Source organism: Arachis hypogaea, chromosome 16 (assembly GCF_003086295.3).
Source record: "Arachis hypogaea cultivar Tifrunner chromosome 16, arahy.Tifrunner.gnm2.J5K5, whole genome shotgun sequence".
Classification (NCBI taxonomy): Eukaryota; Viridiplantae; Streptophyta; class Magnoliopsida; order Fabales; family Fabaceae; genus Arachis; species Arachis hypogaea.
The window spans coordinates 142211314-142229577 of record NC_092051.1 but is presented as its reverse complement, the minus strand read 5'-3'; the positions used below and the strand labels follow the sequence as shown (position 1 = coordinate 142229577).

The window sequence follows — 18264 nt, the reverse complement described above, 5'->3', positions numbered from 1 at the left end:
AAAAAAAACGTGAAAAGAGAGTATTGATTCTTGAATGTAGCAATCTTTCAGTTGGAAAAAAAAAAAATACGTCTCATAGCAATAAGCATGCTATAGCATTCAAACAATACACTAAAAGAAAAATCCATAAATATCTGATGCTTTTCTGTTACACAAAATGTTGTCCAGAAAAAATTGGATGGAAAATATACAAGAGAATGAGAGAGATAAAGCAAAATGAAAGGGAAAAAATAAAAAATAAAAAACTACCTACTGCGGGTGGCGAACTCAAGGAGAAGAAAAAATGACATGCATTTTCAGTTTCAGATCTTTTTATTCATGATTTTGTATTATTTTTCGATTTCTTTAAATTATTTCTTTTAAAAAATTAAACTAATAAAAAAAATACATAAATAATTACATGTTTAACATTCATCAAGTCTTTGAAACCACAATTACATATATGCATTTCTGTAATATTTTCTAACAGTACTGGAATATAGTATCTTTACATTGGAATATGCTTCACGTTCTTGATAACATAGTCAATAATTCGGTCGATGAAGAGTCAACATATGTTGTATGTGTTTCTAAAAATCACTCATGTGGAAGCCAAAGCATCAAAGAAAAATTTAGAGCAGAATAATTGTGTAACACCAGAACTCCCATCAATAATTAAGTTTAATCTATCCATGGATAACTTAATTTATTATATATTATTAATTTTATAACCAAAATATCTCGCATGTTATTTTTTTATTGTATTTGAAATCAAAATTTTTTTTCAAAAATGAAAGAATTTTTTTCTTTTTCCTCTTCCTTTCTCTATCTTTCTTATTTTTTCACTTATTTTATTTTTTTATATCATTATCAATGACTAATTATAAATTTGACAATTAAAATATGTAACATGATATTTTCTATTTATATTAAAATTAAAATATTAAAATTAAAATATAGTTATATTATATATTATAAATTATTATATATTACTAACTAATTTAATAACCAAAAAATATATATATTACATGACACTCTTTTATTAAAATTAAGAAGAAATATTTCTCTCCAAAATTAATAAATTTTATTCTTACATTCTCTCATCTATATCTCTCTTCTTTTTTCTATTTCTCTCTACCTTTTCTACTATATATATAATTTATAATTTATATTTTATATTAATAATTTGACAAATCAAAATATGTCATCGTAGATATTTTTCATTATAATTAAAATAATATTTTTCTTTCAAAAATTAACAAATTTTCTCTCTCATTCTTCTTCTTAATCTTTCTCTCTCTTTTCTCTCATTCTCTATCTTTCTGTTCTAAAAAAAATAAAATTAACAAAATAATATCATTATTCAAATAAAAATATTATTATTATATATATTTTAATTTTTTTATTTAATTTTAAATTTTTACCGCTTATCTTTCTAATTTATATTTTCACTTCTCTTCCTTCAAATATTTATTATATATAATTTGGAGAGAATATTAATATTGTGACTAAAAGTTAAAATCAAGATTTAATTATTTAAAAAAAATTAATTTTGAGTTAATTTTATAACTATCAATATAAATATTTTTATGTTAATATTTAATTATATTTTTATATAGATAGAAAAAATATTTTTTTTAAATAAAAAGCATAAAAATTAATTATTTTTATTTGTGCAACAATTTAACATGTAAGCAAATGTAAAAGTATACACGTTTAATTGTTTCAAATTTTAGATAACAAATGTTAAAAGTAATTATTAGTAAAAAATTAAACTCTTTTACATAAAATTAATAACTAAAGATTTTATTATTTGTTTGATTTTATAAATTTTTTGTGCCATAATCTATAATATTAGAACAAAACTAATATAATTTTAAAAAAATTGTATTCCCATAATATTATTATGGATAAAAAATACTAATATATTATAAAACCTGCTCATAGAGTGAACAAGTCAGTTAGGTAGTTATGTCTTGATAACTAAGAGTAGGTTAAGCTAGTTGATGAGTTTGTTATAGTTAGTTATATTTCTTGTACAGCAAGCTAAGATTATAAAGCCTCTTGTGTCAGCACTCTACTCACTCAATCAATTTTTGGCACTTTATTTGAAATTATTTCTCAAATGGGGATGGCATTTTCAGCACCTTGTTTGTTAAGTTATTTAATGTTATTTTCCTTTCCTTTCAATATGTTTTCTTACACTTTTATTTTATTTGATCATGTTTCGTATTTCCCATGAGTGAGTCATTTTCTGTTTTGACTTGAGAAACCATTAGCTTAGAGTAGTATCTTGAATCCTAATATTCTTCATGGATAATGAATTTAGCATTGAATTTGAAATGCTTGGACTAATACTAATTCTAACTAACTTTCTGCATCTCTTGTACTATACAAACTGCTTTATTATCGATAACCTAATTGACATCTCTTCAAAACTAAAAAATTATCGACGATCTAATTGTTATTAAAATCAAATCTGTCAGTAACTTAGATAGTTTTTTTTTTTTTTACGAGCCAATTTTTACTGATGGCTAGTAGGCTAGTAAAGTTGGTATATAATGGAGCCAATAATTCTTGCCATGAATCATTTTATTGTTTTCACTATAGAAAATATTAAAAATGAGAATAGAAAATAAGAGCGCAACTTAAATGCACCCGTAGTTTTTTTTTGTATAGTGTTTAATGTTTGATTTGAATTGTGATGCACCGTGAATTGAGATTTTTATATAAACTCAACCCTATCCTATTCGCAGGTTGAGAATATCTCAACTCTAATACTATCCACTCTTAACCCGCGGGTATTCGATTCTACCTGCGAGTTACAAAAAAAGATACAATATTATTATATAACTTGATGATAATTTAAAATAAAACTTACTAAAAAAAATATTAAATTATCAATTAATGATCTTTTTTTAATGACTAAAGATCTTTTACATTTAGTGAGAGGTATTTGGTTCAACATTCACTTAAAACATATTTTTATATAAGTATATAACATATACATATATAGGGTGCGGGTTGGTCGGGTAGGGTTGAGACACAACCCGCACCCTACCCGACTCGCACGAGAATCCTACCCGCACCCTACCCTATCCGCTACGAATCGGGTTGACAACCCTACCCGACTGGGCGGGGTCGGATTGAGTATCCGCAAGTAGGGTACATGTTGCCACCCCTAAATGCTAGAGTAAGTGATGAATTTGAGATGTCACAACGCATTACAATTATTTTAGGTTGGAATTGAGAAATTTTGAACACTAGACAGAATAAAATTTGAATGTTATGGTGCATTATTGTATTTATTAGGATAAAATATTACTTTAATATTTAGGTTAAATTTTAATTTTTTTTAATATTTAAAATATTTTATTGTTTTAAATATCTTGTTTTAATTTTGTCTTAAAAATTAGATTCTTATTTTCTCCTCTTTGTACAAGAAAGAAAGTACAATGCAAAAGAGGTTTTTGGTAACTTGAAAAATCTTCATCTATCTACTATAATATCTTACTACAAGACTACAACGACAAATTAGGTCAAGTAAACAAAGGCAGCGAATAAAGTATACGGAGACAATGAGAATATTAAATAATGTGAACAATATGAATATGCCGGATGTTCAATTCATAGGTATGCAGATAATTATATTAATTATTCTTAATTGGATGATTATCCCTTTTGATTCGATTTATTCATGCACAGTTAACTATGGCTAGATATTTAATTCACTAGTTGTGCGGATAGTTAGGGTTTAGGAGATAAATTGGAATGGAGTATTTTTTTACTTTATTGAGTCAATTTTAGAACTCATTATCTACATTATTTACAAAAGTCATTGTCTATCTAACAAAGACATAATATATGTCACGCGTTTAATAATTTAGATCCAGGAAAATTGTTCCTTCAATATATTCTAGATTTGAAGATTCTTTGGAGTTAATTACCACACGTTAATTTATGTGTTATCCGAAAATTATTTTTCCAGTGAAGCCATGAATCGAAAGAAGTAAACTTTGAAGAAATTATATTTTTGAGTGTCATGCATATGGTATAACTTTGCTTAAAGTACTTGTATCATTTTCCAGAACAATTTTAAATACATTGGTAATAAACAAACATCATCTTTTTCCATCATTCATATAATTAAGTGGAAACTCATGTGCAGTTAACTTTATATGAGTTAATAGTTAAAAATCGTTAAATAATTTGATAAATTTGATTAAATTGTAATCTATCAGTTTTCAACTATCAACTTCACATGAAATTACTGCACCTGAATTTTCATTGTATAATTATTCTATACTGAGGATGGGAGAGATGACTTTGAATATCTACAAACCCAAGCATCCTTATAGACAAGTCCTTGGCTACAATAATAATTGTTTTGTGGGCTACAATGTCTGTGTTCACTACATATGCATAACCCTTCAAGAGCACACCCATCACTCTTCTCTAATTCCTTCCCAAACAATATTTCATCAGACCAATTACTAGAAAACACATTTTGTGGATCCAATTGTTGTTTTGCTTCAATAAACTTGTTGTAATTTGGGTACTTCTTATCCACTCCCAAGAATGCAATGTTCCTATTCTTAGCCCAATGTGGCTTAGCCCCATACTTAAAAAACGCCATTTGTTCCAATTCTTCCCAAATATCTTGGTTTAATCGCGGAGTTGATGCCTCTTTGGCTCTATAATAATTGAAATCAATTACTATAGAGTCTTCAGATTGACCTAAATATGCATCCGACCCTTTGATATAACGTATAAGAATACCGTTATAGTTGTCAACCCCACAAAAATGTTCCGGGTTTAAGTCTCTGAGCTTTTTCACGTCCAAGATGAAATCACGGAAAATAGAAGCTGGAAAGATTGCTGTGGATTCATAGAAGGACAAGGCTTTGATTCTTGGATCCCAAGCACATGATGTGAGAAGTGATTGGGAGTATAAGCATGAACCTGAGGTTTGCATTTTGCTTTGGTAACCGATTACTGGATAGCCAGTGAAAAGAATGCCATTGTTCTTTAAACCATTTGCTGTACCTCTTTTAAATGCTAATGTTGCTGCTGCTGTTAAGCATTTTCCATGCGTGTTTCTTGTTTTTTCTAACAAACTCTCTGCATGCACATCATCATGCATTTAGTCTCTATAGAGGACCAATAAAATTTTGTGAATTATTATTAATTACCTGTAGCTCGAACTGCTTCGGAGATCGAAGTTGGATTATTTTGAAATCCAATGAAGTCAAAGACTGCATTACCGGAAGTATTTAAGGGAACCCTTGAATCGTATCTATAAACAGCAGTGTGTTGTGATGGATACCAAGTTATGTCTGCAAACTCATATTTCTTTGCATGATCTGCGTACAAATCTTCAAGACCAACATCGGTCGTGAAATTGTAGGTTATGCTTCTTTTGAACCTTGGTTCCACTCTTAATGTTACCTACAGGTTAATAATAACATTACTAATCCATCACATTTTATTAAGGATAAATACAAAATTAAATATGTACTAGCTATAAATTTTCAACCAACACTAAAAATATTAATACATGTTGGAAAAGGAATGATCACACATTGACATACATTTATAATCAAACTTTATAAATAATATTCGAAAAAGTCTAGAGGCCAGCAACTTTTGTGTTTTTTGACCAGCACTTAACCATCAAAATAAAAATGAGTGATCTCCCACCATTAGATGTAATCTCACACCATTAAAAATACTATTGATGACCAATTGATGGTTACAAAACACCATATATCCGACATTCTCAATCTCTTTTCAATCCGGTCAAAAAACCCACATGACAAGTGTGTATTCAAATGGAATGAGACACGTACTCGTCATCTTTTATGTATATAGTATTTGAATACATACTAACAAATATATATTTGCTATCAGCTATTTGTAAGACGAACACGAAAAAGAATGAGAAAATTGTGTGATGGTTTAGGCTTAATGAATCTACTTATAGAGAGCTCAAATTTTTGTCCCTTTATATTTCACTTGCACAGTAAACAAGATAAATTATGACACATCTCATTTACAACAAAAATGAGATATGTAATTTGGGACAAAAAAAACATATATTAGTAATTATTTTATTTATTTACACAATTTGATAATATACAAATAAAATTAAAATAAGCAGTAGTTATTTTGTTAAAATTAATATCATATGGACACATAAGCTACACCGTCTTTGTGACGTTAAAGAAGTATATAAAGGTTTTTAATGTGTAGGTATAAACAATAAAGAGTAAATATTTTTTTTTTTGGTCTCTGATTATTTACTTAAAAGATAAAGCGATTTTCTATCATTCCAAAATTTTTAATCATTTTTTAACCATTCAAATAATTTATTTAATTAGTCTCTAACTATTTAAGTAATTAGACTAAATAGTTCCTATAAACGTGACTTGCTAATGTATAAGGGACCACTTATACTAATTATTTAAATAATTAAAAATCAGATCATAATTAAAAGTTTTAAATGGTAAAAAACTATTTTATTTTTTGAACAAATGATCAAAGACTAAAAAAACATTTACTCAACAATAAACAATAAAACTCTCCATAAACTGCATGATTGAATTTGATACGTTTCAATATTTAGATTTTGAGCTTGATCCCAACTCCCAAATAATACTCCCTCCAGAAATAATTAGAATCAATGCATTAAAATTTTTTATTTAGTAGACAAGACTTCATTAAAAAAAAAAACAAAGAGAATGGATTATGGATGTTTGTCTTTTTTATCGTCCTACTTTCGAGACACCTCAAATTATTATTCATACCACGCGTGGCGGCAATCAAGGAAAAAATTCATGTACAAATTGTCCGTGTGAATATCCATCATTCTTTTTTATATTTTAATGGTCTCAATCTAGATTTAGATGAAATATACTATTCTCACTTTTCAAATGGTATGACTATTTTAAAATAGGATTTTAAGAAAATAGAATTTAACTAATATATATTTTAATAGTATATATTAAAATTATAATTAGTAAAAATGTTTAAATATTTTATTTCAATAAATATATAAAAGTATTTTATGAAAACTTTTTAACTAATAACTTAAATATAAATTCTTAATACATATATTAGTTAAATTATTTAAAATATTATCATTTTAAAATTTTCATATTATATTATATTATATTAAACGCATTAAATTTTAAATATATACCTATATATACCTTTAAAGTCAAGATTTTTTTCTTGTCTTTCTTTAAAGTCAAGATTTTAAAATACAAGAAATAACATCATCTTTTATAAAAATAAAAAACTCTACTCTTGTTTATTTATGTTTAAATATTCCATCAACTTCAAAATATTCATTATTTTAAAATTTTAGTCTATTAATATTTCAATTCATTTAACATCAACAAAAAATTATATATTTAAATAAATTTATTAAATTTTACATGTATAAAAAAATAAAAAATAAAAATTTTATTTATGAGTACCTCACAAACACAAATATAATTCTGACAGGCGCATATTAGTAATGAAAAATGTTAGGTAATTTTTTTATATTTAAATTAATATCAATTAATTTCTTATTTTTATTAAATATTAACTACCCAATCTTTCTCTCAAAAATAACCCTATAATACATAACATATATATAGATGAAACATAAATTAATATTTTTTTTAAATTAATTAAATATAATATTTACTGAAATGGGTAATGTAAGACTACAAGAATAATTATTTTTAACGATAAATTTTTAGGGACAATAATATAATGGTCGCTATTTTTTTAATTTAAGTTATATTTTCGTGGTCATTGTATATTTGCTATTAATATTATATATTATAATGACAATTATTATTATTGCCACTAAAAATATAAAACTACTTCTAGTGAAAAAAATTTAATAGTCATAGTACTATGGCCGATATTATTTTTATTAAAATATTTTATTTTAATAATAGTTCCACTAAGTTCACTCTCACCGAAACAGAGAGAGTGAGGGCCGAAACCCTAAGTTTACTATCACCGTCGTCACTGCCCGTCGCAGCCATAAGTCATCTCCACCTTCTAAATCGGCACCTTCGCCTCCCTGACATCTTCCTCCTCCCCTCTCACTTTCCAATCTCCACAACCTCTACATCGACAAGTGCCTCTCCATTCCCTTTCTCCCCTTTCTCCTCTCTCTCCCGTTCTCGCTAGAAGGCGCTCTCTGTGCATTGCATTGCCGACAACACTTCCTCCGCCCATTTTTCAATCTCCGCAACCTCTACATCGACAAGTGCCTCTCCATTCCCTTTCTCCCATTTCTCCTCTCTCTCTCTCCAGTTCTCGCTAGAAGGTGTTTTCTGTGCATTGCATTGCCGACAACACTTTCTCTGCTGCATCCGATTCACTCTGCTCATCCGATGCCAACTTGGCTGCTCTCGGGGAAGGCCTTCTTAGGCTCGAGCGTTTGAGATTGATCTGGTGCTCTAACATTTCTAACGACGATTTGAAATCCATTGCTTACAAATGCACCTTTTTTAAATAGTTGGATTTGCAGGTAAGTTTTCATCCTGTTTTTCTTCAATTCAATTAAGACTGATTTGATTTTCTATCAATGCAGCTTATAATTTATTGAGAATTTTTTAGGGTTGTTTTGTAGTTAATAAATTTTTTTAGGGTTGTTTTGTAGTTACTAATTTTATAGTTACTCCAAAGTTTACACACTAAAATGTAGACGGCTAATGCCAGTTATCGATAAATGTATTAGTGGTTATTTTTATTGTCATTAAAAGTAAAATAAATGACTGCTAAAAGTAATTTTTCTAGTAGTGTGTACTAAAAAATTATCGTTTTAAATTGATGTTACACATTTGAGTAATGTCAATGTCCTGAAATATGAGTAGTATAAAATTATGATTACGTTTATTTATATTGAATTGAATTAAATCATTAATTTAAATTATATTTATTTAAATTTTAAATTAAAAAAATTGACAACTTTAAAATTTTACAAGCTTAAAAATATTATATTCGAAATGTGTAACATCCATTTAAAATCATAATTTTTCTATATATTACGAATTTCAAAAAGTATTATATTTAGTTAATTTAAATATAAAAAAATCCTAACATAAATAATATACTAACCTTGGAGATAGCACCCAAGACACCGAGTGATACTTTGGCAGCATTAAACAATGGATCATGTGCTTCCAATTTCAAAATCTTGGCATATCCTTCAGATTTGGAAGCAGGAACAATGATGCTGAGCCCCACAACATGATCATGAACAGAACCACCTTTCCCCCACCAAGAACTCCCATGTGCCCCTGTGCTAATAAGTCCTCCAATTGTTACACCTGAATGAAGGAAATAAATAAGAGAAGTTATATCATCATGAAGGATAAAATTCATACACCATGTTGATCCAAATAAGGGAGTGGCAATAAGAGATGTTGACGAGGATCATGAAGGTAACAAATAACTCGAACAGATATAACTATTTTCACTTTTATTTTAATAATATTATTATTCTTACTTAATTATGTAAATACCAAAAATATTATGTATGTATTAAATATCAATCACTAGAATTAATTATTATATATCGTCAATTTATTTTTAATATTTTAATATAACTAAATCAGCTATCTAGACTATATTTATATTTTTTGTTTCTGAAATATCCTCAAATAATATTAATATAAAAATGGTTTAGCCAATACTTTTTTTGAATTTTTATTTATTTTTTAATTTTTATAACATAATTACGTAAAAAAATTAAAAAATAAAAAATCTATTACGAATTTACAATACCTTCCCAATAAGGAGAGGCCACCAAACTAAACCCAGAGGCTTCAACGGCGTCAATCAACTGGCGAAGGCCAACGCCAGCGTCAACGGTAACAACGGAATTGGCAACATCAATCTGTATTTGACGGTTATAACGCTCTGTACTAATAACAAAACTGTTTTGAACCGCTTGGTCAGGACAGGCGAGCTTGGGGATGGTATGTGAGAATTTTGTGACCACCTTCGCTTTCAGATTGTGTTCCACAGCAAACGAGACGGCCACGTGAAGCTCTTGTTCCGTTGTTGGGTAGGTTGCGTTGAGGGCATAACAGTCTTTTCGATCACCCCATTTTCCATAGCTGTTGTGAAGAATACAAAATGTTTGGTTGCATTGAAGTGGGGATTCTGGAATCCGAGCCTCAATGGTTTGAATCGTTAACGGAAGTATGTGATTGAAAGCAAGAAGGCACCAAATCAAAAAGGTAAAGCTAAAGCTATCCATTTGATTTGTGATTGGCGGTGAGGTTTAATTTCTGTGACGAATATATAGGAATAGAAACATCATTTTATTTGGTTAATTAAGGAATGTTTTTATCATGGTTCTGAAAACCGAACCGGACCGGCCGGTTCAACCGGAAAAACCGGGAACCGGTCACTTAACCGGTCCGAGTAAGGTCAGAAACCGTTTGGTAGAAAACCGGTGAAAAAACCGGTCGAACCGGCGGTTAACCGGTAAACCGGGAGAACCGTTCGGTTTTTTTACGGTTTATTGGTTTGCATATTAAACTTCAAAACAGCGTCGTTTTGAAGGAAAAAAAAAAAAAAAAAAAAAAGAAGAAAAGAGCTATGCACGAAGCCACGATCCCTAATGGCTAATTCCCAATCCTCATCTCACTATCTCAGTATCTCAGTCTCAACTCTCACCCTCTCACCCTCTCACGAACCCTAATAGCCACCACCATCGCCACCGCATCCCACCGCCATCGCCACCGCATCCCACAGCCCCTCTTCGCCGTCGCGGAGCTCCTCTCCTCCATCGCCGTCGCGGAGCTCCTCTCCTCCATCGTCGTCGCCGAGCTCGCCACCTCCACCGTCTTCGCCGAGCTCTCCACCTCTACCATCGCCGCCGGTAATACTCTGCCTTCCACCTTGGCTCCTATTTAATCGTCGCCTACTCTGTGCTTGATTTTATAATTTTTTGATTTTTCTGTTCATGATTTGTTAAGTCTGTGTTCATCTGTTCATGTTTTGTTAGCTGTGTTCATCAGAAGTTCAGAACATGTTTATAATTTGATTTTTCTGTTCATGTTTCTGTTCCTATTTGTTCATGCTGGATTACATGATTTTGGTTGCTGCTTGATGTTTATTTGGATTACATGATTTTGAGTTGCTGTTTCATGTTTATCTGGATTACATGATTTTGGTTTCTGTTTGATGAATCTTCAATCTGTTTTTGGCTTTCCATTATGATGCGTTTATTGGTGACTTGGGATTGAATGATGATCATTGCAAGCAAATTGAGGCTGGGGCGTTGAAGGCAGCTGGGGAATTTGTCATCCTTCTTTTCTCTGTGTGTTTATGTGTGCTTATTAATATTTATAGAGTTGTTTCTTGTTACTGTGTGTTTGTAATCAATAGCCAATAGTTGTTAGATTGTTATCTATTAGCTTGACAATCTTTGTAATAATGTACTGAATGGTATCTCAAAATTTCTGTGGCTTTGAGAATATTGTTACTTTTTGCTTCTGTTTGGTGGTTCATGAATATTCTCAGTTGATTTCTGTGATTGTCAAGCTGCATGAAGTTGATTTCTTTTTTACGTTTTATTTTTTGTTTAGTTATAAGCTTTGATGTTTGATGTTTGAACCTCTAATATTAAGTAATGGATAATTTATTATGTAAAATATTAAATTTTATTAAGTTAGAAATTATTAAATTTATATACTTAAGATTATTTTAAATTTTTTAATAATTTTATTTAATATTTAATTAAACCGGTTGAACCCCGGTTGAACCCCGGTCGAACCAGTAAACCATTAAACCAGTGACTTCACCGGTTTATTGACCGGTCCGGTTCTCGCAACCTTGGTTTTTATTTCCACTTCATTTACCATTTTAACTTTTATTATTATTATTATTATTGGAATTTCATACTTCAACGTGTTAAAGACTATATATCTGTCTGAATTGATATTTGAGGTTGAATAAATTTAATTTTATAGAATTAATTTTGAGTAAAAATAAATTTACGCTGATATGATTTATATTTGACAATAAAATTAATTTTAATAAAATAAATATTATTTGAATAATATTGCTTAAAATTATTTTTATAACATGACATTAAATTATATTATATACATAAGAATGTTTTAAAATATGTTTATTTTTTTAATGTTTTTTAGTATTTTTTTTATATAATATTTTTTTAGTATTTTTAGTATTTTTTTAATATGTTACAATTTTTTATTATTGTTTTTATTTATGATTAATTTTTTATTTAATTTACTCTACTTAATAGAATCAATAATTCATATTATAAAAGATAACAATAATTTATATTTAGAGAAAAAAAGTATAGCTAAATAAAAAATTAGAACGTTTCAAAAAGATAACAATAATATGTATTTTATGTGATTCAAACAATAAACTAAACAGGCTCTAATTGGTTGTAGGTCTAAATTTCACTTGTAAAAATTTTGATCAATAAATTATTATATATAAAAAATAAAATTCAAACCATCAATATTTATTTAAAAAGATGAGTGAACTAACCACTCAAATTCACCAAAATTAATTATATCAATTTTGTCATTTTTTAATCCAAAAATTTAGAAAGGAAATATAAATAATTTTAAGATAACCTATGAAACGAAATTCAAAAATAATATTATTTTAATAAAAAATAGTGTAAGTACACTTATAATTTTTTTAGTTTATATTTTTAAAATCAGAAATTGCTACCAGTGATTTTATTTTTTTTTAATTTACAAATTATCCAGTAATTTTATTGTTTTGAATTAGTTTTTTATGGATAAAATTCAAAAACTTTTTCATATCATTAAACGAGCTATTTTTAAACATTTATCTTTTAAATGGCATTCAATGATATATATATATATATATATATATATATATATATATATATATATATATATATATATATATATATATATATATATATATATATAATATGAAAAGATTATGACATTTAATAATATATTGATTGATATAATAAGTGATTAATTGATTATATTAGAAACTATAGTAATTAATTGATTAATTAGATTTTTGTCCGATTTTTTTTCATAAATAGAATTTCAAATTAATTACCTTTTCAATTTATATCTTGTAATTGATTTTTTTAATAAAATAATATATTGAATCTCATTGATGATTTGATAATGGCTTCTTTTTTGAATAAGAGTGGTAAAAAAAATTTACACCTATGAGCACTGAAGTGATTAATAGAGATCCTATAAAATCCTATGGATATGAAACTCCACCCGTAGATGGATAAATAGAGACGGAGTGGGGATTAAGTATACGATCTACCGCAAAATTTATGAAACAAAAAAAATACTTAAATATCTTTATAAGTTATGTACAATCTTAAGAATTGTTTTATGAATTATTATATTATTTTATTAAAATTAATTTATTTTATTTTATTTTATTTTAATTTATAAGTTAAAAATTTTGTACATATATTAATTATATTAAATTTTGTGTTTAAATTATGTTTTAGTTTGATGCATTTAATTAATTTGTATTGAATTTTATTATAATTATATTAAATTTTAAAAAAAAAATAAATTTTAAGTAGAAATTTGTGACAGAAATAAAATAGCATCAGAGATTTTTACTAAAAAACCAGAGGATGGAGAAGAGGTTTTTGTCTCCACAAAGGTTCATTGCTATTTCTATTCTTGATTAATATCACGATATTTAAATTATATCACATAATTACTTTTTTATTAATCCAAAATGTTATATTTTTATTTTTTTAATTATATCTTATTATTGATTCTGCTTATGATTTCTTACCATTATTAATTAATGAAAAAAATATATTAAAATGTTCTAAAGTCAATTTTATATATTCACTAAAAGATGTCAAAATAATAAAAACAATAACGCTCTACATCTAAGTAAAATATTTAATTAAATCTAACTAAGTTATTATAGCAACTTTTAAAATCACGCACCTCCTTCTCCTTCTCCTTCTCCTTCTCCTTCTCATTCTCCTTTTCTTTCTCTGGTTCTTTCTCCTTCTTCTCCTTCTTCTCCTCCTCTTCTTCTTTCTTCTTCTTTTTCTTCTAAATTCGCGCATGCATGTTCTTCTTCTTCCCTTCTTCTTTTCCTCATCCTTCTTCTTCTTCTTCCAAATTCGCGCACGCAAATTCTTCTTCTTTTCCTTTTTCGTTATCGTCATCACCAATAACACCAACATTTTACAAATATCTTTATTAGTTATAATTTTCTCTAATGCCATCATTAAATAATTTCGGTTCATTTTTTAATTTATTTCGGTTTATTTATATGTTAATTGAGTTTCACTTGATGCTACTGATAAGTATTAACTAAATTTTTTATTTCTTAAGTAATTTCGATTCATTTCTTAGTTTAATTGAGGTTCATTTGGATACAGAAATAAATTCGATGTGTTTTTGTTAATGATTGAATCTTTTTTACTGTTTGTTCAAATCTGAACTAATTTCGATTCATTTGTGTGTTAATTGAGGTTCACTTAATGCTGCTTTGATCAAATTTTTATTCCTTAAGTAATTTTGGTTCAAACACATCAAATTTATTTTTGGATCCAAATGAACCTTAAATAAACTGAGAAATGAACCGAAATTACTTAAATAATAAAAAAATTGGTCAATACTTATCAGCAGCATCAGGTAAACTTTAATTAACACACAAATGAACCGAAATTAGTTCAGTTTTGAACAAACAGTAAAAAAGACTCAATCATCAATAAAAACACATATAATTTATTGAGTAAAGGACAAATAGGTCCCTGACCTTTTTTTCTGCGGATATTTTTGTCCCCAAAGATTGAAAAATACATTCATGTGCCTGACCCTTCCAAAACGCGGACAAATTTACCCATCTGTTGAAGTGACTCCGTTGGACTCAACGAAAAATGCTGACGTGGCTCCCGTGACGCTGACCTGGCCGTTACGGGAGCACACGTGGCATGTAACTTTTTAAAACAGGACATATTAGTCCTCTCACACTAAAATGTGTAGCTTTTCAAAACAGGACATATTAGTCCTCCCACCTCAAAACGACATCGTTTCATCCAAATCCCCAATCTTTCACATTTATGAAACTGTTTCCTTATGTATTTATATGTCAAAAAATAAACACCATGTGAAAGTCCATCCCTTATAACAGTGATGCCCAGTCCTCTGTATATTCTTTTTAGTCCCTCTTTTCTCCATACATTCTTGGCAACAATTATAGGACCTTTATGTGGTTGTTCTATCAAGTGTTTTTCATTGCGACGAAGCTGAAGGCGAATTTTGACCAACTCTATTGGGGAAATGATTAGGCTCTGGAGGACACCTGTGCCAACTCCTCCTAATGCTACACCCTTGAAGGAAGGAGGGTCATTAGGAGAAACAGATTTGCCAAATACCCTTGAGAGAATTGCATTAGTTTAAAAAACCATAGCATTTTGAAATGTAACAGAGGCCAAAGGTGCACCCATGCCACGATAGAGAGAAGCAGGTCCTTCCTTAGCCAAAGCATTTCTAAGAATGGTGAATGCTGATGATGAGCCATGGCCACCGGTGTTTAAGACCTGTTGCCTTATTCGAACTATGTCTAATGGATGACCAGATACTATCCCAACAATTCCTCCAAATCCTCCTGCTACAAACTCCCTTCCCCAACTTGTTGCATGAAATTCTGCCCAGAGATCCATTTTCTTCTTTCCTCTGTTTAAATTATGTGCTACAAAATGTTGAAAAAGATCCCAACAATTCGGGTTTGCTACAATGCTATGTTTTTTCCAAAGCTTGATTTTTTTTCCTGATTAACAAACCCAAGAGAAACAAAATTGATTGAAAATTAAAAGTTTCCACAATTTATGAAGAACATGTAAGAACTCCTCATAATTCTAGAAAAATTGCTACACTCTCAAATAGAATCAACAACTTACCATAAATTGCATATGGAGGAAATGGCTCTGGCCGAGGAGGAAGTTGCCATCCAGGGCGGCGGAGGGGTTGAATTTCCCACCGACGGCAAGTGGCGCTGGCGAAGCTGCAGTTCTACATCGAGGCAGTGGTGACAAGGTTGGCACCGTCGCAAAGGAGGAAGGAGAGGACACCGTGCATGATGGAGGTGGCTGGATCCTGAGCGGCGAGGACGGCGTCGCGAGTGATTCCACGGGTGTGCTTCGCGGTGGCGTTGTTGCAACACAAGGAGCACCGAACGGTCATGTGGAGGCAACGCTGAGTTCCGACAGTGATCCTTGCAGAGATTGGTTCTGTCGTGCTTCTTCGATTGTGGCCAAGCCACCACTACTGACGGCGGCGGTCTTCTCTGGGAGCACGAAGATGAGACTAGAACAGAACAGTGGGACACGGTGGTTATGGAGGGTGCGCATGGGAGGGGAGTAGAGTGTGTTAGGGTAAGCAAGGGAGTGGAGAGGGAGGGGGATGGGACAAGGAGAGGAGGGGCAGCGTAAGTGGTGGTGGAAGAGGGAGTCAGGGGGCAGGAGGTGGTTGGGGTTGGAGGTGGCTGAGGACAGTGACCCATTTCACCGTTTATGTGGAAGGATTAGGGCTCATAAATGTGAAAGATTGAAAATTTGGGTGAAACGACGTCGTTTTGGGGTGGGAGGACTAATATGTCCTGTTTTGAAAAGCTACACGTTTTGATGTGAGAGGACTAATATGTCCTGTTTTAAAAAGTTACATGGACGTGTGCTCCCGTAACGGCCAGGTCAGTGCCACGGGAGCCACGTCAGCGTTTTCCGTTGAGTCCAACGGAGTCACTTCAACAGAGGGGTAAATTTGTCCGCGTTTTGGAAGGGTCAGGGACATGAATGTATTTTTCAATTCTTGGGGACGAAAATGTCCGCAGAAAAAAAGGTTAGGGACCTATTTGTCCTTTACTCTAATTTATTTTTGAATTCAAATAAACTTCAATTAAACTAAGAAATAAATCGAAATTACTTAAGGAATAAAAAATTTGATCAATACTTATCAGTAGCATCAAGTAAATCTCAATTAATTCACAAATGAACCGAAATAAACTAAAAAATGAACCAAAATTATTTAATGATAGCACAAAAAAAATCAGAACTTAACAAAATATTGGTATTATTAGTGATTACGATAACGAAAGAGAAAAAAAAGAAAAAGAGAAGGAGAAAAAGGAAAAAGAGAAGACGAAGACAAATGATATATTTTGCATTATTGAATTGCCGTGTGTATACGTTTATGTGATGAAAATGATTTTTATTAAGTTTGGGACAACTTAATTAGATTTAGTTGGTAAAAATACTTGAATATGTAGTTAGACTTTAATTAAACCACCTCGCTTGTTATGATGAGTCAGCATTTAGATTAGTTCTTCAAGTGGCTATTTATTTTGTTAGATTAAATTATACATACCATTAACACCAATGCAACAGAAAATAATTCATGAAATTAAAAAAAAAATGAAATTCTGTAATCATCGTATTATTGCTGTACGCAACAGAAATCATTCATAAAATTGTTTCGTGGCGGCTTTATGAAATTCTGTAGTGCTCTGTTCGACGTATAAACACAATAGCCTATAGAAAACTTTTTAAGTATATAACATATTAATGCTAGAGGATGATTATAATTTATTTTTTTTATTATTAATTAATAATTAATATTTAAAAATATAAGATAAAATATATTATTAAATTATTAAAATAAATAAATAAAATTAAAAGATTGAATTAATAATTAAGTAATAATTAAAAATAATAAATTTTAATAATTTTTTAATATTTTTTATATAATAATAATATTTATTATTATTATTAAAGTATAATAACTGTAGTGGTTTGTATTTTGTAACAAGTTTATAACAGAGAGAGAAGAGAGAGATAGCGCTAGCGAAGATCAGTATGATCTATTAATAATAAAACAATTTATATAAAAAAAATATATAAGTAATTAACAATATTTTTAAATAATATGTTAACAATGTAAATTAATAGAATTAAAAGAATAAATTAATTTTAAATTTAATTAGTAACATTAAATTAAAATATAGTGTATTTTTATTTGATTAATAATTATTTATATTATTCAAGATAGTCATTGTTTATCTAATATTTTCTTTTATATAATGGATGTTACACGCAATTAAGTAGGACGTTTGATTATATAAAAAATTAACTATAAGTTAGTTATTTTGTTTTGTTTAAAAATATATATGTAATTTTATTTATTTTTAATATATATTATATATTTTAATATATATTGTAATTTTAATATATACATAATATAATTA

At 29.1% G+C, this 18264-nt stretch overlaps 1 protein-coding gene and 1 pseudogene across 1 annotated transcript; both read right to left on the bottom strand.

The window, feature by feature from the left end:
• Positions 1–4009: 4009 nt before the first annotated feature.
• On the bottom strand, positions 4010–10313 carry LOC112755430 (L-gulonolactone oxidase 3). Its single transcript, XM_025803515.3, has 4 exons — positions 9775–10313; positions 9106–9317; positions 5172–5427; positions 4010–5100 (listed from the first exon to the last, which is right to left on the bottom strand). Exons 1-4 carry the CDS (start codon positions 10250–10252, stop codon positions 4280–4282), a joined length of 1767 nt encoding a protein of 588 aa, XP_025659300.1. The 5' UTR covers positions 10253–10313; the 3' UTR covers positions 4010–4279.
• A 382-nt stretch (positions 10314–10695) lies between these two features.
• Positions 10696–15688, bottom strand: LOC112757730 (mitochondrial arginine transporter BAC2-like; annotated as a pseudogene).
• Between the last annotated feature and the right edge of the window lie 2576 nt (positions 15689–18264).